Genomic DNA, 23,306 nt, shown 5'->3' on the forward strand with positions numbered 1-23,306 from the left:
AAGAGATGACAAGCCACAAGTCTTGTGGTAAAATATAAAATAATAGAAATGGGTTAATTTAAGATGTAAGAGCTAGCTAGTAATACGCCTAAGCCATTGATCAAACAGTGCTGTAACTAATACAGTTTCTGTGTGATTGTTTGGGTCAGGGTGGCCAGAAAAGTAAAGAACAGTCTCCACGTACAAGCGCTCATAACTAATAAGAAGTGTGTGTCGTGCTTTGGGAGCTGGTTGGTGGCCCAGGAGAAAAAGCCTGCTACGGGACTGGACTTGGGACTTGGCCCATAAGAAATGCAGTTAAAGCCTTCAGGATGGCTCAGAAGGTAAAGGCTTGCCATCCAGTCTGATAACCTGAGATCTACCCTTGAGAGCCACATGGTAGAAGGAGAGAACCGACTGCCACAAGTTGTCCTCTGACTTCCACATACACGTGGCACACACACACATACCCCGGCTCTCACACACATACCCAATTAATTAATTAAAAGTTATTTTAAAAAAAAAAAAAGGATGGTGAGGTCCAGCTGAAGCGGCAGAACAAACACCACTCACAGCCTGCAGAGCCGATCCTGGAGTCTGCATTGCTAAGGTGAGAGGAGAATCAAGAGCCTAGGAACCTGAGGTCATCCAGAGGCAGGATGGCCAAAACCAGGCCCGGCCAGTCAACTGGGAGGGAGCCCCAACGCTCTGGAAACATAAGACTTGAGACAGACTGTCAAACGAGCAAGAAACCTAGCTAGGGGCGAGCAGTGTCAGAGAAAGGATGTACACACAGACCAGATGCCAAGTAACATTGAGAAGGAACAAGACACCCAGAGATGGCCGCCAGGACAGGCAGCATTTCCAGGAGGCCAAGCTGGCAGGGAAGGCTGAAGGGCAGGAGCTGGTTATTTATGTTTTGAAAGGGGAGAGTCTTGCACAATCTCCCAAAGCAAGCAGATGGGCATAGGTGGCAGCAAGGATCTGCTCCTGCAGCCCAGCTGGGGATGAAAGAGGAGTCTGGCGCGGGGGGTGGTGGTGGTGGTGGGTGGTGGGTGGGGGCTCCCCTCCCCTCCCCCACCCCAACCAGCACCGCTGGCCTTCTCTGGACTTCTTCCTCTCCACCCCCCACCACTATGGCATGCCTGCTGCTGGGGCTGTCACCCAGCAGGGAACGTAGGTACTGATTTCAGAAACCCCATTCCTGCCCTATAACTCCACCTTACCAATGCATGGGAGCTGAACTATCCACAGCCCAGGGTGGTGACGTCATTCTGCTCTCCGAGGAGCCAGATCTGCGTACGTCTAGTCAGCTGGTGTGATTGGTCATGTGAGGGGCTCCAGGGCAACTAACCAGCTGGCTACAACCCCAGGCTCAAGGCAGGAAAATGCGTCCAGGATTGGCAGAGTGGGCATCAGAAGGCCTGTTCTCACTACAGATGGGGACTGTCAGTGACAGAGAAACCACCTTTGGGGTGAAGTGGTGAACAGCGAAGGAGGGAAGTGGGGAAGGGAAATGGAAGAGAAGAGGGGTGGCCTTTGGGTAGCTTAGTGATAGAGCATTGGCCTAGCATTTGAGGCCCTGGGTTGGAACCCAAGGAGCCCCAGCACCAGAAATAATAGAAGAAAAGCATAAAAGGGAGGGAAGGAGAGGGGAGGGGGAAGGCAGACAGGATCCGATTTTCTAAAGTAGGGTATGTAATAATATCCCTATGGCCAGCATGGCCTCACAGCCCCAAAACCACCTTTGGATGTACAGTGCCTGGGATGGCAGACAATCAGGAAGGATGAAGAAAGAACTATTAACTCCTACTGTGTGCCTGATGGGAAGTCCTACTATGAGTCAGATATCCACTGATATCTGGATCCTCAAAGCAACTAAGATGTTTGTAGCCCTCTCCGCCTAACCAATGGGTACACTGAGGCTCTGAGGTGTGAGCCGCCTGTCTAAGGTCACACACTGAGAACGGGCAGAGGCCGCCTTCTTCCAGGAAGGTCGCCAAAGTCCTGCACGCGGCTGAGGGATCTGCCCTGGGAAAGCTTGCCTCTCCGTGTTCAGGGCAGCACATGTCCCTGCGATAGGCTGAGTCTCCCAGATTCACATCATAAGACCAAAGCCTGGGCGACAACAGGACTAGAAGGGCCAAGGAGGTGACTGGGTCACGGGTGTAGCCCTCGTGGATGCGGTCACCCCCCCCACACACACACACAAGAGGGCTCTGGAATGCTCCCCATCTTCCACCATGTGACTATGACCAGGACGTGACTATGGGAGCACTCTGCTCACCTCCCTGGCCTCTAGAATACTGAGTGAACTCCTGTTGCCTGTGAGCCAGCCCGCCTATAGTTTTTAATCACAGCATCCCATACCCTGAGGACCATTGCTCCAGAGGCCCACACCCTTGGAACCAACTTCATCCTGCCGGGAAGAGAAGTCAAACCTGTTCAAACTGGCTGTTTTTTCTCAGCCATCCCACGTCCTTCCTTTTCAGCCTTCCGACTCAGTCCCTGGCTCTCATCCCAACCCCTCTCTGAAAACCTGAGGGGATTAGCATCTGCATTAGGCAGATACCCTCAAACTCCAGGAGATAAAAAGTCTCTTTCACCTCAGGGGCTCCTGGGGGGGGGGGGGCGCGTTGAAAGACAAACACTGCTTAGCTGAGGAGGTGGGGCCTGTGCCAGGGGCTGGAGCCATCCACTGTGAGAGGCAGAGGGCGTATGATCTTGGGTCAGCCAGACCCAGCAAGAAAGCAGGAACCGGGGACATGAGGAGGGGGGTACAGGGGGATTGGGTGGAAAGTTACTAGAAGGGAGATGGAGCCAAAGCAGGGGTGGGGACCAGGGTGAGAGGGTGACTAAGCGAGCACATGCAGCCAGGAGCAGGACACCACGTGGACCGTGCAGAACTCTGGGCCCTGGAGAAGCTGGAGGCTGAAGAGGTCCCAGGGTGATTCTACTTCCTGGACACAAGATCATTTGGACTAGGTCCCAGCAGGAGACAGCCTGGGTTCTAAAAAATCTGCAGGCACTCAGGGAAGGCTTCTCTGGAGTGGACACTGGCCAGAGACTTAGGCTAGATTTGGGAGGTTCATGGGAAGAGCCTCGAGTTCTGCTCAGTACCCAACAGAGCCACCGTACCTTGAGGGCAAGTCTCAGTGTTGAAGTGTGTGTGTGTGTGTGTGTGTGTGTGTGTGTGTGTGTGTGTGCATGTGTGTGGCCTGACCTTACCAAGGCTACCACTGGCTAACACACTGATCAGGAATTTATGTGCAGGACTGACCTCCTAAAGTCCAGGACATTTCTAGGACTGAACTGTAAACTGCTGAGGCTGATCAGCGATGAGCCGCTTACTACTCTTCCCCTAACTGCAGAGTGAATCCTCAAGGGTTCTGTTCGCATGAGTGCCTCTCCAGTGTTATTAAGGGTGCTTCTGGGTTTCCAAGAAAAACACACCATTACTGGTGTCAGCTCAGAGTCTGAGGAAGTGGGCTGACTCTTGTCACTGGAAGTCCAGTGACAGGTCTAACGCTGGGCAGTCCTGCCTCCCTGGGTGATTAAGGCCCAGGGCTTGGCTAGACCCTCTGTAAATCAAAGCGGAGGTCAAAGGTCACAGGGCTCCTGCCTTGTACTGACAGTTGAGGTGCAATGGTTCAAAAGGGTGATTTGAGAAGAGACTTGGCAGATGTGGGCGTGTTCTTCCAGAATGGATGGCACAGCCTCCACCAGGGAGGGAGGGACACCGCAGCCATGCCAGGGACACCGATAGTCTGGAATGGGGAACCTTGGAGAGGCGGCTGCTGTTTGCCTGGCCTGGAGCCCCTTTCCTGCCTTCTTTTGTGCAGAGGATTTCCTGTCCACCAACAGCCACCTTCTTCACAGGAAGCCTGGGGGCTCCTGGGGTGACAGGTGTACGTCCTACTCAGGTGTGTGCTGTCAGCCAGGCCTAGAGCCACTCTGTGGGAGCTAGAGAGAACATCAGTCTCTGTCTGTCTGTCTCTTTCTCTCCTCTTCCTCCCTTCTCCCACCTCTCCTCTTTCTCCTTTCTAATGTTGCTAAAGCTTGTTAGATACAGGCCTGGTAAATATTTACCACCACCTCAAGACATAAAACCGGGAATCAGAACCAGGACAGCGGCAAGATCAGACCAAGGCGGATAGATCCCAGGCCATGTTGAGCACCTGGGTCCAGCAGGACCTGAAGTCCCGGTACTTCCCAATCACAGAAATTCATCTTTTTTACACCCTACAGCCAGTTTGAGTTTGCCTTTCTGCATTTACAGCTCTTTAAATGTTAAACACTGGTCAGGAAGTACAGCCCAGACTCCCAGATAGAGCCCAGGCTAACTGTGAGACAAGATGGGGGGGGGGAACCCGTGACCACTGCTTTCCTCAGGCAGGGATGCCATCTGCCATCATTGCTCTGATCGTATACTAGACCCCTAACAGAAGCTTGGAACATTGGGGGACCCTGAAAATGTAACCGATCACAGGTCCTGCAGGGAGCTAGCCTCCTGCCTCTCCTGGGAGATACTCCAGAGGATATGTTTCTCTTTTGGTTTTGGCATTGTGTTTTGAGACAAGGTTTTTCCATCAGGAACTCACTCTGTAGACCAGGCTGGCCTCGAACTCAGAGATCCACCTGCCTCTGCCTCCCAAGTGCTGGGCTTAACGGTGTGTGTCACCACCACCCAGCTAAAGGATGCATGTCTAAGGATTGCTTCCTTTCAATCAGTGCTTTAATTCCATAACCCCAGCTTCAGAGCACAATACAGGAGCTCAGTTGCTCCGGTTGCTGGATGCAGGGTAACTGGTTTAAGCATGGTCATATTATCTAGTGCGGCCCAATCAGAACCCTGGACCATCCAGCTGGCAGAGGAGAGTGGTTCCATGCTAACCGATGGGCTGTAAGGCTGAACATCTGGTGTTGATGGGGTAAACACGGAATGAGGGATGAAGCTGACCCCGAAGGCTAAGCAGAACGGCTGGGAGGCTGCAGCTGTTCTGAGGCCCAGTTCTGGCTTTGCCTGCTCCACCTGCCCTTCTCGTCAGTGAGCCAAGAAGCAGCCCGGCCCCCTCCTCCTTGGGAAGCGAGGTGCAAGCCAGGAGGTGGGGGGTGTTTCTGTCCCACTCAACCAGCAGTCCCAAATAATGCTATTTCTTACAAGCCGGGAGGACCCCGAGCTCTTACCACCTAAGAAAGGGGCTCTAATGTCAGGGCACAGAAACTAAAAAGCAAGAACTCTGGGCTGGGGCTCCAATCTTAACTCACCAGCCTCTGACTTTGCACAAGCATCAGCCACACAGAGCTTCAGGTCCCTCATCTATAAAGGGGAGAATTGTATTTCCTCTGAAGGGTTGGTGTGAGACAGAAATGAAGTTGTCCAGCCACATCTCCTCTCTGTAAATTGTAGCAGCTGTTAGGGCTTTCTCCCACCCCACCCCTGCCCCACCTCCACCCCTCAGCTTTTCTTTTTTCTTCCCCTAGAATTATACAGCCTTGAGTGGGACAGAGTGGTTTGTAATAACCCTGAATTGCTTCAGAGCCTGCGTTTGGCCCTTGAGGGATAAGAAGCCCTGGGCCATACTACAGGAGTTAGAGAGGAAGGTCCTTGACTCTGGCATGGAATCCCAGTGCTTCACGGTATTGGTAGAAGGATCATGAATTTAAATTCACACTTGGCTCTGTGATGAGGTCAAGACCAGCATGAGACCCTATCCCAGCACTGGGAGGCAGAGGCAGACAGATCTCTGTGAGTTCAAGGCCAGTCTGCCCTACAGAGAGAGTTCCAGGACAACCGGGGATACATAGAGAAGTCCTATCTTGAAAAATAAAAAGAAGTTCAGCCATTTGTCTTAGACCACATGGAAATGACTCCAGGGCCATACGGTCAGTGGGACTCGGTGCCCTTGCACAACCTTCCTAGCAGGCCCAGAGGGACTTCCCAGGACCTCATCATTCAGCAAACAGCGGAGCCCCTGGGCATGCTTTGTGAGGCTTAAGGCTGAATGAAGGATGCAAAGTAAGAGCAAGCCTTGTCCTCAAATGACCAATGCTATTGCGACAGCAGCACATGGAGCGGATGGAGAAACAACGCATAGCTGTCTGCTGTCCCCAACCTGGCATCCCTAGGCAATAATGCATCATCTTTGCTGGGCCCCTTCCCGGCACACACACCAGCATCCTGCCTACTGTCTTTCCTATCTGCTGTTGACATACTTGTTAACCAACCAACGACATGGTCAGGACTACTCAGAACTCTTTAATGGTTCCTCAGTTAGTGGAGAAAACCCAGATGCAAGGCCTGCATGGTGGCACCGGCTTGCAAACCCAGAACTCAGAAGGATCGCAAGTTTGAGGCCAGTTTGGGTAACATCTCAACAAAAGATTCCCAGAATGCCTCTGCCTGGTATTCAGACCCTTCAAGCCAGAGTCCCACTGAACTCACTGAAGACCATCTCAAGCTTCCTTCCAGATGTTTCCATGCCTCAAACCAAAGCTCGCCCTGTACCTCAGATGCCCCAGCTCCCTCTCAGCTTCCATCCCAGCCTCTACCCACACTACTTTAATCTTCCTGCTTCCAACTCCCAATCTTCCATGTCCTGGGACTCCGCCATATCCTCAGGGAGTCTCACTCAGCATCTCTAGTGACAAATTCTCCCTCCTGCAACTGTCTCGGTCACTTGAACCACACACCCTGGAGGTAGGTAGGGCCATCATATGTTGTTCGAAGCTGAGAAGATGTCAGGGCTGTACCACAAGGTGCCTTCTAGAAGTGACCTGCATCAGATCTTCACCTCTTCCCCTGGAACTTTGGGTGCCCCCACTTGGTTGTGCAGATACGAAGAGAACAGTCCCCACACCCTACAGGAATGGTATTCAGGTGAGCTTGTTGGATGGCCAAGGACTTCCCGATGTCTTTATACAAAACAGATCTCAAGGGGCAAATCTGCCCAGGGTTGGGCAGACTTTAGGAACCCGGGACCCTCCCTTTCCTTGTAACCCTGCATCGTTCAAACTATTTGAACAGGCTGGGTCTTCCTCACAGGGTCACTGGCACAGCAGACCCTGAGCCCCAAGGAAAAATGGTAAAAGGTCCAGGGTTCAGGCCCAGAAGAAAGGGTTGGACTTTGGCTCACCACAAGCCCGGAAATCTCTAGGTGAGGCTAGAAGCCCCTGGATTTAACATCCCCAGCTGTGTAGAAAGGGCTCTGAGAACAGCTATCAAAGGCATCAACTCCAGAACCTACCGACATCATCTGTGCAGCCCCTCCACGGGGCTTAGCGGTCTAGACAGGCAACAGTGATTCATCTCCTTGTTACTATGGCACCAGAGGCAGAACCCTGGGACCAGACTGTTACTCTCTCTGCCTGGCTTTTGGAAATGCAGTGTAAGTCTGGAGTGAGCTTCAGGATCTCCGGACAGTTTGGCTGTAAACCAGGCTATACCAAAGGCATTTCAGAGGCTTGGCCAGGTTACCAGAGGGAAAATAAATACATTCACAACTGTTTCCAGAACAGCAAGGGGGGCCGCATTAGCAATGGCCCCAGCAGGAACCGCTCTGTGTTTTCCTGGTCATGGTCTCTGCCATGAGACAATGGAATCTTGAAAACAGAAGAGTAACTTTAATCTTAATTTCTACTATAATATTTTCCATGACTGTAGATGTACAATAAAATGTTGAGAGAGCAGGAGGAGAAGGGAGAAGTGAGAAGAAAGTGGGAGGAGAGGAGGGAGCTCCAGTCTATGGCTGGAATAAGAGTGGGAGCTCCAGTTGGCCATGAGGGTTGGGGAAGGAGGGCCTGACAGGAAACTGCATCTATGGAGTCAGTGTCCCCGCAGCAAGCTGGGAGCTATCTCTTTATCTCTCGGTCCCTACTTCCTGCCCTCGGTCTTCTAGCAGCTCTGTGATTAGTGCTCAAGAAAAATAATGCAGTTGGACAGTGGTGGCACACACCTTTAATCCCAGCACTCTGGAGGCAGAGGCAGGCGGATCTCTGTGAGTTCAAGGCCAGCCTGGTCTACAGAGCAAGTTCCAGGACAACCAGAGATACACTGAGAAACCCTGCCTCAAAAAACAAAGGAAGGAAGGAAGAAAGGAAGGAAAGAAGGAAAGACAGACAGACAGACAATGCAGAAATAGCAAACTTCCCCCACCTTTTACAAAATGTAGCCCAAATATCATCAGACAAACAGGTTGCTGGGTCCTTTCCCACCCTGAGCGTCAGCTTCATTAGCATCCTAGGGACCAGCCCGTGCCCACTGGAGGCCTCGTCACCTGGGTTCAAGGCCTCTCCGCTCAGTTGGCTCCCGCAGCTGGGACCCGAGCAGCAACTGCCCACCCATGCTGGAGCAAGAGGTCACTGACCTGAAAGGCAAAGACATCCTTGACCAGAGCCTCCCCGAAGACAAAGCTGGAGCCGGCCTCGGTGTAGCTCAGGAAGACCTAGAGGGAACACAAGCACAGGAGTGGGGCTAGGAACAGGGTGGGGGGAGAACCATGGCTGGAAACCCGGGCTGGAGTGAGTAGGTCCAGCCCAGGTGCCACAGGCCTTCCTGCCTCAAGATGTGCCAGTCTGGGGCACTGTCCCACCGTGTGGCCTCCCACAACAATGTTTAACTTAATGAAGCATAGAAGAGCGAAAATGGTAAGTTTTATGTTATATATACTTTATCATAGTGAGTTCGAGGCTAACCTGAACAACATGAGACACTGTCAAAGCAAAACAGATGGATTATTTCATGCCTGTAATCTCAACTGGGAAACTGAGGCAGGGGGATTGCCAGGTGTTCAAGGCCAGCCTGGGCTACCTAGTGAGACTGTCTCAAAAACTAAAACAAGCAAACAACAACCCTGAAGTTGAAGGGGAGAGCTCCCTTGGTACAGTGCTTGTTCGTAGGAACGAGGGCCTAAGCTTTGATCCCCAGAATCCACAGTTTTAAAAAAGCCAGGTGTTGGGGCAGTGCTTATAACCCGGAGCTGGGGAAGTGGACACGGGGGCCCTCATTAGCTCCAGAGGACCTTTTTTTTTTGATTTATTTTTTTTATTATGTGTACAACATTCTGCTTCCATGTATGCCCACACACCAGAAGAGGGCGCCAGATCTCATTACAGATGACTGTGAGCCATCATGTGGTTGCTGGGAATTGAACTCAGGACCTCTGAAAGAGCAGTCAGTGCTCTTAACCTCTGAGCCATCTCTCCAGCCCCTCCAGACCACCTTCTTAAGGCAAGCTCCAGGCCAGCGAGAGACCCTATCTCTAAAGAGACGCTGTCTGAGGGACGACACCCAAGACTGTCCTCTGATCTTTACATACATGTACACTTGTAACTACACACCACAAAGACACGCATACACACGTGCACAAGCTAAACCAGGCTGGCTCCAAGAATTTTTACATGGAACAGCTCAAAACAGAAAAAAGCCAGATGATATGAACCGGGCGTGACGGCACACGCTTTGAATTCCGGCACTTGGGAGGCAGAGGTAGGCAGATCTTTGTGAATTTGAAGCCAGCCTGGTCTACAGAGTGAGATTCAAACCATCAAAGGCTACATAATGAGACCCTGTCTAAAAAGAAAGAAAAAAGAGGCAACTGAAAAGAAAACGAAAATGAAACCAAGTTTGATTTCAATAAAAAAATTATTTCTAAAAAAGTACAAAGTGGGTAATTTCTGTTGTTAGCAATTTGAACTCCGAAGCCACTGAAAACCACTGCAGGTCACATGACCCAGCATCTGCACACCCTGAGAACATCACCATCTGGGACTCCACTGAACACCAGACCCAGCCTCTGACAGGATGAGAACTCCTTGGGCTGGTGACTACTGCAAGCGCCTGGCCAGCACCCCCATCCCCACCCCAGCTACGGGGCCCTCTGGGACCTCCACATCTGTCTTCTCCCAAATCAAGTGACCTCTCCCCACCTCCCCGGAAGCAAGGCCCGACGTACACACCTGTATCTGATCGCCTAGCCACTGGAACGCAACAAACCCCGGCTCTGTTCTGATGACAAAGAGGCCAAGCACAAACTGCAGCCCCAGACCCCAGGCCACAGCTCGCCATGACACCTGTCAGCCAACAGAAAGGTCCCAGTGAGCTCAGAAGCTTGGGGAATCCGCAGGTCCAGGGCAGGGTGCAGGGTGGTGGCAGGGACACGGGGAGGACACCATGAGCTTTGTCCTGCCAGCAGTTGCTGTCAACGGTCACACGGGATTCAGACTAGGCCAGGCTCTTGGCAGCGGGGAGACAGGGCAAGTACAGTATTCTATAAACTGATGTGCAGTTTCCCTGGTCTCGAGCGTGACATAGTTCAGTTCTCAGACTTTGGCCTTGGGATATAGGCATGAGCCTGCCCCAACCCAGCTCCTCTCCAGCTTAGTGTATGATTTCTGTCTGCCTAAACCTTTACCATCAACCTTCTATGGGAGTTCAGCACCCTGACCTCAGGTCTCTTGATGGCCCATGTGACAGAAGAGAGCCAGGCCCTAGGGCTGCTTTTCCCACTCAGCACAGAAAGACTCCTTGACACCTCCCTCAGACACTTGTGCAGCCGTGCTCTGAAGGGCACAGGGGTCCTGATTCTGGGGCGTGGCTGCTTCGCTGTGGAGACGATGAGAGAAGAGCCCACCCATCAGGATAGCAGGGACCTTTGTGTACCAGTCACCGGGAGGGCCAGCCTTGCCCCAGAGTTTTTAGCTCAACAGGTCAGGCGTCAAGCCTAAGATGTAGTATTTCTAATGCATTCCAAGGAGATACTATGGCCCCTGGACTGGGAAGGAGACCTTAAGAACCACTTTTGTAAGCTAATGATTTCAGAATACCCTTGAATTCTCCCACAGAACTGGAAGCTTGGGTTCCCTATTTCTGGGGGCAGGGTGATTCCTGAGCCCACAGACCTGAGGACCGTGTCGCTAAGCAAATAAATACCCACAGTGGACTGTGAGTTTGGAGAGAGATCAACAATCCTCCCCAGAGAGTTCTGTCCCCTGGGGGATTCAAGGACTTCTTAGACAGATAACTTTTCACTTTGGGTCTCCAGTCCCAGTGTGTCCCTCAACAACTGCATGGGGAACGTGTCCCAGTACACATTGTTCCTCCCCAGCTGAACCTCAGGTGTTCTCCCAACGGGTGCATCCATCTCGTCCCAGCAAGCCCACAGGGAGCAGCCACTGGCTTCCAGTCTGAGTAGCCCGCTGAACACTTACAGCCCGGTGATGCTTAGAACCCGCAAAGAGAAGGACAAGGAACACACAGATCCCTGCGAAGGACACCAGCTGTTCTGGTCGCTGGGCGGTGTCCAGAGAGAGCCACAAGATCAGGCCCAGGACAGCAGCAAGGGCAAGACCTCTGCAGGAGAGAGATTGATAAAAAGCCGTCAGTTTTAGCATCACATACACACACACACACACACGCACACACACACATGTATGTACAAACACACCCTTGGGGACCCAGGAAAAGAGAGAGAGAGCCTCCCTAGTACTTCTTACAATGCCCTGTGTGTTACCGGTTCTTTATTCTGACAGTTGGGAACAGACCCTCTTCCTGGTTCTTGGCAATTCCAGACCCAATTGCTCCCAGCTTTGGGGTAGTTCATTGAGATAGTTTCATCAGAGACATTCCCTCATCCAAGTTCAACTGGATATGCCAGAGAAATCTTGTAGCTCTCTGGAGTTTTCTCTCTGGATAACTGCCGCATTTCCATTTAACATGCCATCACTGTAGAAGGCACAGATAATAACCCTTGACCGAATCCAAGCTGCCCACATGGCGCTGCTTCTGCGGATACGCAGGATGCAAGACCTGTAGGGCCTGCTTCTTCCAGTAGACTGCAAAGGATGCTGGGAGCAGTCTAGGTGGTGTAGGTGTAGAGGACTCTGGCAGAAATAAGACCACCCTGGAGGCCCCAGAACAGTGGCTCTAGGAGCAACATAGAACCTTAGCCAGGGAAAGCCATAGACATTAATGTACAGTTCCAACCCATGGGAACAGCCCCATCGATTGAGCCCAGCAGAGCCACAGAGCTGCCCAGCCACCCCAGGGTGCCCAGGAGGCAGCACACGGAGGAGTGAAAAGTGATTCTGGAGTCTGAAGATTTAAGGTCTTGAGCTGGCAAGATGGCGCATCGGATAAAATCACTTGCCACACCAGCCTGACAACCTGAATTCAATCCCCCCATGGTGGAAAGAGAGAACCAATTCCCAAAAGTTATCTTCTGACCTCCACACAAACACATCCACATCCACGCATGACTATTCATGTGCATACGCACGCACGTGCACATGTGCACCTACAATACTAAATACAACAAGATTTATTACTGGGGTGTGTGTGTGTGTGTGTGTGTGTGTGTGTGTGTGTGTTTGTGTGTACACATGTGGACATCAAAGGACAACTTTTGGGAGTTCTCTCCTTCCACCACAGACTCCAGGGATCAAACACCAAACTATTATTCAGGGACATGGCTAATTATATCAGAAACCCCTGAGGGCTAATTTAAACTGTTGGCACCTGGCCCAAGCTACTAGCCTTTTGAACTGGACTCCGGGCGTGTTCCCAGGCATCTGTGATCTCTGCAGCTGGCTAAGCTAGCCCCAGGTGATCCACCTAATGAAACATCGTGGAAAGACCTCCACGCTTAGTGGCCAGGCTTTTGACTATAGAAACCTCTCTCACCAGCCTGGCTTTAGCCCTCAGCTACCTGCTATATCACAAAAACTGGCAAAATACCAGAGCTGGCCAATGCTTTTGAGGCCACCCAGCACCTCTGCCCAGGGCTCCAGGAGACAAGCACAGTGGGACACGTTCCTCTAGGAGGCCAGAGGCTGAGGGGTCACTCACCTTTTCAGCCAGAGGTTCAGGCGAGAATGGCCTTGAAACTTCATACACCTCCTCAGCCTGGGCCCCAGAAGCCTCTTCAGCAGATCATAGGCCAGAAAGACGAGGACCACACAGGTGATGACCAACAGCGCCAGGGCCCTCTGGAAGTTCAGGAGGCAGGCGGTGATCAAGAAGGCACCGTACGCTGCAGGAGGAGTCATTGGTGGGATCAGCAGGGCAAGCCCACTGCTCTAAACCCTGGCTCTGCCTCGCTTGCCCAGAGCATTAGGGACAGGAAAGTAACTCAGTTCAGCCTTGCGTTCCTTAGCTAGAAGCGAAAACACTTGTCCCTACTGTATCATAAGGTTATTAGGGGACTGGGGGCGCAGCTCAGTGGCGGAGGCTTGTCCAGTGTGCCCAGGGCCCTGGCAACATGTGTGAAAAAGACCCTTGCACGTTGTTAGAAGATGGAGGCAGAAACAGCGCTCCTGGCTTGAGCCGCGTTAGGCTACAGAGGACCAGGCTGGATGACTCAGTGTCTTCTTGGCACAAGATTATCCCCCTCCATCCAATACTGTTGATCAATGATCTCCCTCCCTCCTTCCCTCCCTCCGAGGGTGCGTGTGTGTGTGTGTGTGTGTGTGTGTGTGTGTGTGTGTGTGTGTATGTGCGCGCGCACGCGCACGTGCTTGTGCATAGGGTTGCTAGGTTTGGTTTAGGCCACACTCCTCTGTAACAGCCTCCTTTCTGCTCTCACTGCGGCTGTGAAAGAGATGGCAGGCACCCTACTAGGTCTGCGGGTCTGTAACCCTCCTTTCTAGGAGTTCAGCAAGCTCGGGTTACTGGGCTCTGGGAACTTGATAAGCCCCCTGCTGTGACCCTGCAGCGGCTAAGGAGGATAGCTTCCGCCTTGCCTTCCCCTGCTGCCCAGGCAACCTGACCACAAACACGTTTTATTGACTACTCATTAACTCTACGGCTCGTGACTGTCCTCTCTTTGAAACCCTTAGGACAGCGGTTCTCAAGCTGTGTGTGCGTCATCGACACCCTGCATATCAGATATTTACATTACGATTCAGAACGGCAGCAAAATTACAGTTAGGAAGTAGCAACAAAACGATGTTATGGTTGGGGGTCACCACAACATGAGGAACCGGATAGGAAGCAGCATTAGGAAGGCTGAGAACCACTGCTCTACGGTCTCCTGGGCCTGAACTCATCCAGTCCCAGCCACCAGTGCCTGCTCACGGTATTAAGAACTCCTCTGAAACAGAGCCCCAGACCTTAGCACAGCTGACTTCATGAAGAAATGACACTATAAGGTCAGGCCATAAAACTCAGCGAGTAGACAGTACAACCTTCCAAAATGGAAACAAAGACCTAATCCATCAAAGCCTGTAGTTCTGAGGAAGTCTCAAAATGTACTAGCCTTGCTTTTTGGCTTCTGTAGTTCCACTTCTGGCTAACTGTTCTTGTTAACTGAGTATGTCAACCAGGGCATGGTTTTTGTGCTCACTCTGAGAAAGTCTCGGTGCTACACTGGGATCCTGAACACCCAGAGTAATTGCTGTCCGGCTAATAAAGACTTTCTATTGGCTTTCCATGTCCAAGCACACTTTCCATGTCCAAGCACACGGGTTCTCTTCTCTGGTGAACGCCATACCCCATATCACTCGCTACTAATACATCTCCTACCTAAAAGAACAGACTCACGATGGAGTTCTTCACACGGATGTTGGGGACCTGTGCTTATGTGTCAAGAACTTTACTGATGGAGTCATCTCTCAGCCTCACCCAGGAAACTTTGCTCCTGGAGTCTCCTCTTCCTCAGCCTGACTCTCCTGTGGGCCACTGAGAGAAGCCAGGACAGCCACAGAAGGAGATGGGTGAATGGTAGTGACGAGGACCTGCTGGTGAATGGGTTCTCAGGGAACAGTCCAGAGTCACCAAATCAAGCTCCGGTCACTCAAGGGTTAACAGAATTGAAGTTTATGTCAAGAAAATGTACAAATGAAGCTTCCTTTCTCTCCCCCAGGGAGCTCGTCACCCCTTCCAGCTGTAAGGCCTGCCTCCCTCTCTCCCTCCTAGAACCAAGACAACCTTGAATTATAACCCAAACAACAAGCCCATGACCTCAAAGCCCATGAGGGCAAACAATTCACCAAAGATGACCTTGAATTCTGCCCTGGCCTCCTCCATCTCTGGAGGGCTGAGAGTCCGGGACACGCCAATTCCCAGTTTTGCGCAGTGCTGGAACTGAACACAGGCTTCTGCTCACACTGGTGAGATTCCCTACCGAGTGGGCTGCGACCTCAGACCACTTAAAAAGAAAACTGGAATTTACCGTGTGGTACCAGGCAGGTGCCACCGCACAGGTGTGGAGGTCAGGACAACTTTTGAGAGCCTGCGCTTTCCCTGGACATCTACCTGGGTGTTGGACAGACAACTCAGGTCTATAGACCTGTGTGACAGGTGTGTTTGGCCACTGCGCCACCATCTCCCTGACCAAGCTATTTTTGGAGACAAAGGGGCTAATGTAGCCCGGGATGGCCTCCAATTCACTAATAGATAAAGTTGGTCTTTCCTCCCAGTCCTAGGCACCAGCATGGCGCTTTTCCAACTTCTTTCAAAAAGTCTTCTTAGCACAGAAATAGGTTCAAAGTGCCTTCCGTCAGGAACACACACGGTTGGGCTGGGCGGGGGTGGCGCACGCCTTTAATCCCAATCTCTACGAGTTCAATGCCAGCCCAGTCTACAGAGCTAGTTCCAGGACAGCCAGGGTTACACAGAGAAACCCTGTCTTGAAAAAAAAATAAAGATAGGAGAAGGAGGAGGAGGGGGAAGGGGAGGGGGAGGGGGGAGAAGGAAAAGAGAGGGGAGGGGGAGAGGAAGAGGAGGAAAAGGAGGAGGAGGAGGAGGAGGAGGAGGAGGAGGAGGAGGAGGAGGAGGAGGAGAGAGGAGAAGGAGAAGGAGAAGGAGAAGGAGAAGGAGAAGGAGAAGGAGAAGAAGAAGAAGAAGAAGAAACCGAAGAGGACATGCGCCTGGCTGTCTTCAATCTTTGGTCACACCCTGACCTCTAGTACTTCCTTCTTTCTCTCAGCAGGGAATGCTGTCTCAAGCCTAGAATTTCAGCAATCAGGAGTCTAAGGCAGGAGGATTGCTGTGAGCTCAAGGTTAGCCTGTGCTATATGGTGAACTTGAGGCTAGCCTAAGCTACAAAGTGAGACTCTATCTTAAAAAACAAACAAACAAAAATATTTCTCCAAAGAGCCGGTCATCTGTACTTCCTGTCTTCCTCGCCTGATCTCTCGTCCATTCCTATTCCTCACTTCAGGGTCTCACTGTGTAGCTCTGGCTGACTTAGAACTCACTCCATAGGCCAGACTGGCCTTGAACTCGCAGAGAGCTGCCTGCCTCTGCTTTCTGAGGGTTAGAATTAGAGGTACGTGCCACAACCCTAAAGCCACCTTTCTTTCCATTGCTATCCCTAAATCAGTGGACACTGCTCAGTCCTTATTGCTGACCCTCTGTAGATATTACTGTTGGCTTTTTCCTCTCTTTGAAGCCCTTGGCTTCTGCAAGCACTTTCTATGTAGCTGGTCCCAGACTTTCTGTACCTAAATCGTTTCTCAAATCGTTCTGCAAAGATCCTCTGGAAATGACTTCATCTGTCCATGACTTAGGAGTTGCTACCCCTTAGCAAACGGTTCCGATCTCTCCCTCCCCATACAGATCACCTCATCCCCCTGTGCTCTGTGGAAGAAACCCCTGTGTCCGTCATGTGTGTTTGTATGTGTGTGTTTGTATATGTGTGTGTGTGTGTGTCCGTCATCCAAGCAGGAAACTAAGGCAGCCTTAACCTGATACCACCTCCACCCTGCACACACGGTCACATCCCAGGTTCAGCAAGCACCAATCACCGTCTGGATTCCCAGATCACCCCCATCTGCCTTTACTTCATCCTCACACACACTCAAGCCTCACTGTCTTCTGTCTCTCTTGTAGCCATTTCCAGTCTCCCCGCGTAAGATCCATCTGTATGGACACTTATCAGTTTAAATCCTTCTGTGCTGTCTCTGGACCTCAGAGTCAAATTCAAGTTACTGAATAGATCAACTCCCTTCCTCACTCCTAATTACCGCATCCTTCAGAATCCTTCAGCCTCAGGAGACCCAGGCTGGGCACTCTGCAGAAACTTTACCCTCCAGCCATGCTTAGACTATCAAAGCCCACACCCTGCTGCTGTTCATCTTTGCTCCCTGACCTTTGCTCTTTGAGGGGTGGGGTATGGGAGGGTCTCAGCCCTTGTTACCCTCCCCTCTGTTCCAAGACCATAGCCCTGAATGCTACCATCCTCCCAGGCGGCTTGTTGTGCTGTGTGAGCATATTCTGGCCTCCCCATTGCTCCTGGGGAAGGACTTGGGACTAGGATCTAGTTGGGCTTGATGGAGTCCTGAGCTCCTATCTTGAGCTGGCCAAGTTGATGCTCCACAAATCTTATTGGTTGATGGGGTGAGTGAATGAGTCCATTTTGTGACATGGAGACTAGAGGGGCAGTGACTGTCCCCTGAATGGGGCAGAGTGGGTCCCCACTCACCGGTGCAGAGCAGGCCTGTGAGGATCCATCTAAGCAGCTGCTTGTGCTCCCTGTAGAAGCTTCTCGCTCGCACAGTCAGCTGCAGGCTCCTCCTGAGAGAGGACCGCCAGCATTCAGAAGTGGCCCCCAACTTCCGCCCCACCAGAGAGACCCCAAACCCGCAGGTAGAAGCTACTCCGGTGTGTGCCCAGTGCAATAATGGGATAACCCCAGGCTGGCCTTGCTACACAACCAGGCTGAAAAACCACCACAGTCTAAAGACACAAGCCATGGTTCTGCACATATGAAGACTTGGGGCCACTCAAGGCCACCCCTGCTCTTGGGTGATGGAGGGAACCAACCCATTGGCAGAGGTTTATGGGCATTCAGGAAAGCACAGCCATGACTGCCCAGCCTCCTCCCTGCTTTCCCCTGCTCAGTGAGTGAGATGGAGAGGTTCTCAGCTCTGTATCGGTTCCCCTGGGACAGGGACATTTATTGTCTGGGTCCTTAGTGCCTATTCAAGGTACAGGACATGGAAAAGTATACAGCCAGCCGCCCTCACTGCCTTGGGCATCCAGAATGGACACTAGTCAATTGGTCATTTGCCTATCCCTGGAGGAAGAGCTGTTACCCAAATCTCCTCTAGGGCCCTCTAGGTTAGCCAAGCACCTCGCTGCTCATAAAATTCAACCCTCTGCTGCTGTCGCAAGCAAGCGTTCCCCACCTGGGGGAACAAGGCATCTTCTCCAGTCCCCCAAGAAACAAGAGGATTCTCCCTCACTGCCACACCCTGTCCTTGGACTGTCCTTCCTGCTCTGTTCAGAGCTGAATTTGGCCCCCAGGACCCTCTGGGCTCATACCAGACCCTGTGGGTTGATCCCTTCTGCTCTCGGTAAAGCAGGAAGTCTAGCCCAGGCCAGGAGTATTACAGATTAAGTCTTGAAGTCCCCAAAGTGGCTCAGCAACTGAACAGAGTACAGCAGAAGAGGGAGGTGGCAGAGAGGCCTGAGAAGCCCTCAACATGTGCATTGGGCTTCCTCCTGACGTGACGTCCTGGCTGCTTCCAGACAGGCAGGTGGGCGCCCCACCCTGCCTGGCCCCTGAGGCAGAGGCCTGCAAACCTTGCTTTTCCTGGACCTCCCTTGGACCGACTTGTATTCTCTTTTCCTGGTGACCCGAGTCTCTCACTAAGATCACCTACCATCTGGAGCCGGGCTCTGACGCTACTTGGTTCTTGCTGCCCCCATCCTCCACAGGGCTTGAGTTCCTGGGGAGCTGGCCTTCTTCCTAAAACCAACAAGGTACAGTCAGGGCCAGTCTTCCCACCAGGAGGCAGCTACACTTGAAGGGCATGGAGATAGGAAAGATTGCCTGTCTCCTGCCCTGTGCACGCCACAGGCACCCTCATGAGCAGACGGAGGTCGAGACTGGACTTCTCCACGGGAAATGGGGGCTACTTAATTAAACTCTACAAAGCATGCATTGAGCATCTACTATGTACAGACTATGGCTTCCTGGAGGCCAGAAGGAAATACCTAAGGAAAGTCCCGGGCAGCTCCACCCACCACGTCACTCCAGGGTACCTCTTGTCTAGGTTGTCATTTGTGGGAGTGGGAAGCCATTTAGTAAAGGAGGGGGAGCCTGGTTAGGAAGTGGGGGTGGAGGATATTGTAATAGGCTTCACAGATGGAGCTGTGGTCCTCAGCTTGGCCTTTGGAGAACCAAGGCAAGACTGCCTTGTTTGTAAGCTGGGGCTCCCTCAGACACCCCACTCTATCATTGGCCTCTCTCTTCTTCTTGTAGATCAGATGTTCTCCCTTCCTGGGACCTTTGCTGACCTTTCGGGTGGGGACAGACAGGGCAGCACACCGCGGGTACTCAGGACACAGTGGAGAGGCGGAAATAAAGGATGCGCTCTATGCCAGGAGGGGTTGTTTGAGCTGAGGTGAGCAGGGCAGAGGAAAGGAAGCAGGCAGATCAAGGACCTCCCACCCATCAGTGGTGGTTAAACAGAGGAGGTGCTACCGGGAAAGGGGACAAACCATTCTCTCCAAAAACTCAGCCCCCATGTTCTCCAGGCCGTGCGTCACGGATGCGAGAGAGAAGGACTCTCTCTGCCTCGGTGTGTCGTCTGCCATGAGACAGCCTCTTCAGCTGAAAGACAAAGAAGTCGGAAAGGTTCCAAAGCTGAAGGGAGGACCCACTGAGACAAGAAGAACCAGAGAGAGGGAGAGACCCCCCTTCTGCCCTCACTCCTGATCCTCTGAGAGGCAGGCAAGTCCTTGCGAGTTCCGGGTATTCCTAGAGAAATGGTGAACTAACTTCCCAGGATGGAAAAGAAGGAATGGTTTCTGCACCTGGTATGTACACTGTCCCAAAAAGAGGCCCTAAAGGCCATTGCTTCCTGCTACAGGTGAAAACCATTGCCAGCAAATGAAGTGTTCATTTCATCCATCCTGAACATTTCATCCAGCCCCTGGATGCAAACGTAGCTGAAACCAGTCCTACCCCTGGACTTCTCCATTCCAAGCCCAACATTCACCTTTTCGGTGACGCCGCTTTTCGATTTTAGTTCATCTGAAAATAAGAACCCTCGAATCCGCTTTTCCCCATTGCAGTTCCCTCTCTTCTCTGAGCCTTAGGGGTCTCCTACTCTGTTCAAACACCTGATGGTTAAATGGATCTCCCCAGACACACTCTCCTGCAAGATGGGGGTGGGGGCAGCTTGTGGAGCCTGTCTGGAGAGCTGGGGGATGCCTGCTACCTGGGCTCACCCAGGCGCACAGCTGCAGAGAGAGGGGAGAGAAGCCTGGGCTACTCACGGGTTTGTTGTGAGCAGGCAGTGTCGGGAAAGCTGGCTGAAGGACAGGTTGCTGTAGGGAGGGCTGGGGCCAACCTGCTTGGGCTTTGACCTGTTCCTGGGCAGAGTTCAAAGCTGCAGTAGGTTGGACCTCCCCAGAGCTCAGGGCCACAGTCGAGGCGGGGACTCCAGCCTCTTTCGGGGTGGGGGGAAGGAGATGGAGAACTGTCTGTTGTCCTTTCCCACACTGACCTCTCCTCGGCCTTGCTTCTGGCTGCCTCCTCCAGGAAGCCATCTTGGTTGTCCCCATTCTCCCCTGCTTCTCTGCCAGCCATTCTGGTGATTTGTTTACATGGTGTCTCTCATCCAGCCTCCTCTTCTCAAGGATCGGCAACTCATCTTCCAAAACTGGGAAATATGGGGAGCAGTGTGTGTCACAAATGGGGTGACTCAGGTCTAAGCATCATACAGTCATGAAAGCAAACCAAAATCCCACCATTTCCTTCCTTCCTTCCTCCTTCCCTCCCTCCCTCCTTCCTTCCCTTCCTCCTTCCTTCCTTCCTTCCTTCCTTCCTTCCTTCCTTCCTTCCTTCCCATCCAAGCAACACGTGCCAAGTTGAGAAACAACACTTTCATCTTTAGTCCTGAAACTAAACATTAAACCTATGCAACAGGATTAATAATGTCTGTTTAATAATTAATGGCCCTTTATCACATACACAAAAGACACTCCTCACACAGAGGCACCCACTGGCTGTTTCAGACATCTGGAAAAGGAGAGATTCAAATTGGGGTACCCATTGCTCTTGAGAAACTTCCTTTTCTATTGGGGTTGGGGGACTAGGGTCTCATCTAGTCCAGGTTGACTTTGAACCTGCTGTGTAGCTGAGGTTGGCCTTAAATGTCCAGTCCTCCTGCCTCCACATCAGTACTGGAATTACAGGTGTGCACTCTACACCTGACCTTTAGCCAGCAATCACTACATATGCAGAATAAAACCGGGAGATTAAGAATACAGAGAGCAGGAATTTCCCTTATTTCCCCCAACTGTGCACTATTTTATATTCATTTTCCAATAGGAAATCTTACTACCCCAGATCTTCAAAGCTTGCTTATCTGACAGAGATCCAATATCCCTGGACACTCTTGGTCATAAAATAAACATTTACCTTGAACAAGACCAGGATGGGACCAGAGCTGATACTCAGCCTCGATGAAGGGAAAGGATTTTATCCATTTTGATGCCTCTGTCCTTTTCAGTGGCTCCTTTCGTGCCCCCAACCCATTTCCTCTGCCTTTTCTTCCTCTCGGTGTCCAGAAGCAGGCCAGAAATACCTACATCCAGCAGTGTGTTGGCTGTTTCTGCCCTACGTTGGAGCCTCAGGGCTCTGGCCTCCAACAAGAATTTAATGTGCTGCATGTCACAAGATGAACCTTGAGCTTGGAGCCCAGAGATCTAGATTCACCCTGAACTCTGAAATTAACATATTCCCTCATCTGTGAACTGCTGAGGGTGGGAACTAACTCTGAGGATTAAACCAAGTGCTTGGCAGGGAGCCCGGCCCTGGCAAGCTGGCTGCTGTCTTAGCTGTCCCTGGCCCATCCTGGACGCCTTGGCACACTGCTCCCTTCCTACATCCCAGGATGCCCCGAGTCATTCCCAGGCTGCTCCCCTCAGCGTTAGAGTGACCAGCAGGGATCACACCCAGGAAGTCAAATCTCTTTGAGGCACAGAGGCTGGGCAGTCGGGAATCTTGTGGAATATTATTTTAAAGTGTGTTACATTTGTTTATGCTGTAGAACGTTTCTATTGATGATGCAAAGATGTGTTGCATTTTTTTTATGTTGCGTTCGTTTAACTCTGTGAAGCTGTGTTACTTTGCCTGTCTAAAACATCTGATTGGTCTAATAAAGAGTATCCACCATGCCTGACTAATACAGAGCTGGTGATCCACTCGGGCCCTCATATAAGTACTCTAGCAACTGAGTTGATCCCCACGTCCCATGACTCACCTGGAAACACTCCTTCCACTTTGTCATGCCTACAGAATCAAGGTTCATCACCCCATGCCTTCACATCCATGACTAGGACAGTGTGTAGGTGAACCTGGCCACCTCTGTGCTAAGCCCTGGCCAGCTCGTGGGCCAGCAGGCTCCTGTGTCATCTCCTAGTGATTCCCACCCGTCTTCTGTTCCCCAGGCAGAGCCGACTTCCTCCCAGACAGATGAGAGCTGGAAAGTCAGCGGTCAGGGTCAGGGACAGAGATGTGTTCCTAGTCACTGCCCTGCAAGGACTGGAAAGACGGCAGGGTCCCTGGTCTGAAGGAGAAAAGCAGTGTGTGAGGGTCCTGAGTTAAATCATGGAGTTCCAGGACATGGGGGCAACCATCTGGATACTTGAGAACTTCATGGATGGCAAGCTGATCCCGCAGAGCTCTGCCTGCACTGCCTCAGAGAATCCAGTCACAAAGACTCTGTGAAGTAGGCGCTGCCTGTCTTCTTTCCAGCTGCCCTCCACAGAGGTGTGGCAGGGAGCCAGCACCATAATTGGGAGAAACAACCTGAAGTGTGAACTGACCGCGCAGCTGTACCCCATGTTGGGATTTAGGGAATCTGAGTTTGCTCTTGAGGAATCTGTGGTGATTTGACAGAAAATGGCCCCCAAAGAGTATTGTAGAATATTAAAGGTGTGTTACACTTGTTTATGCTGTGGAACATTTGTTTTAATGAGATGCAAAGACGTACTGCATTCTTTCATGTTGCATTTGTTTGACTCTGTGAAGCTGTGTCACTTTGCCTGTCTAAAAAACATCTGATTGGTCTAATAAAGAGCTGAATGGCCACTAGCTGGGCAGGAGAGGGATAGGTGGGGCTGACAGGGAGAGAGAATAAATAGAAGGAGGAAAAGAGGGATAAAGAAGCAAGAGAGATCAAGGAACGAGAAAAGAAGGGACCAGCCACCCAGCCAGCCATGGAGTAAGAATGGAAGTAAGAGATACAGAAGTAAGAAAAGGAAAAAAACCCAGAGACCAAAGGTAGATGGGTTAATTTAAGAAAAGCTGGCTCCTAAAAAAGAAAAAAAGAAAAGAAAAGCTGGCTCTTTTCTTAAGCCAAACTAAGACCAG

The 23,306-nt window shown here is 51.6% G+C and overlaps 1 protein-coding gene across 2 annotated transcripts in view; it reads right to left on the reverse strand.

The window, feature by feature from the left end:
* The window catches only part of Slc28a1 (solute carrier family 28 member 1), a 44,529-nt gene extending 22,929 nt beyond the window's left edge, over nt 1–21,600 (reverse strand). Inside the window, exons 1-9 of one of the 2 annotated variants that reach the window (XM_087901290.1) lie at nt 21,351–21,600; nt 20,434–20,589; nt 19,424–19,535; nt 18,583–18,668; nt 17,400–17,491; nt 12,824–13,007; nt 11,188–11,329; nt 9,937–10,050; nt 8,346–8,423 (exon numbers count right to left, since the gene is read on the reverse strand). In XM_087901290.1, coding sequence (XP_087757416.1) covers nt 8,346–8,423; nt 9,937–10,050; nt 11,188–11,329; nt 12,824–13,007; nt 17,400–17,491; nt 18,583–18,668; nt 19,424–19,519 — 792 coding nt within the window. In that variant the 5' untranslated portion in view covers nt 19,520–19,535; nt 20,434–20,589; nt 21,351–21,600. Of the gene's footprint in view, nt 1–8,345; nt 8,424–9,936; nt 10,051–11,187; nt 11,330–12,823; nt 13,008–17,399; nt 17,492–18,582; nt 18,669–19,423; nt 19,536–20,203; nt 20,343–20,433; nt 20,590–21,350 lie in introns of those variants that run through there. The other variant, XM_087901291.1, reaches the window with a different exon arrangement.
* Between the last annotated feature and the right edge of the window lie 1,706 nt (nt 21,601–23,306).

The sequence above is a fragment of the Myodes glareolus genome, chromosome 24 (assembly GCF_982192425.1).
Source record: "Myodes glareolus chromosome 24, mMyoGla1.1, whole genome shotgun sequence".
In the NCBI taxonomy this organism is placed as follows: Eukaryota; Metazoa; Chordata; class Mammalia; order Rodentia; family Cricetidae; genus Myodes; species Myodes glareolus.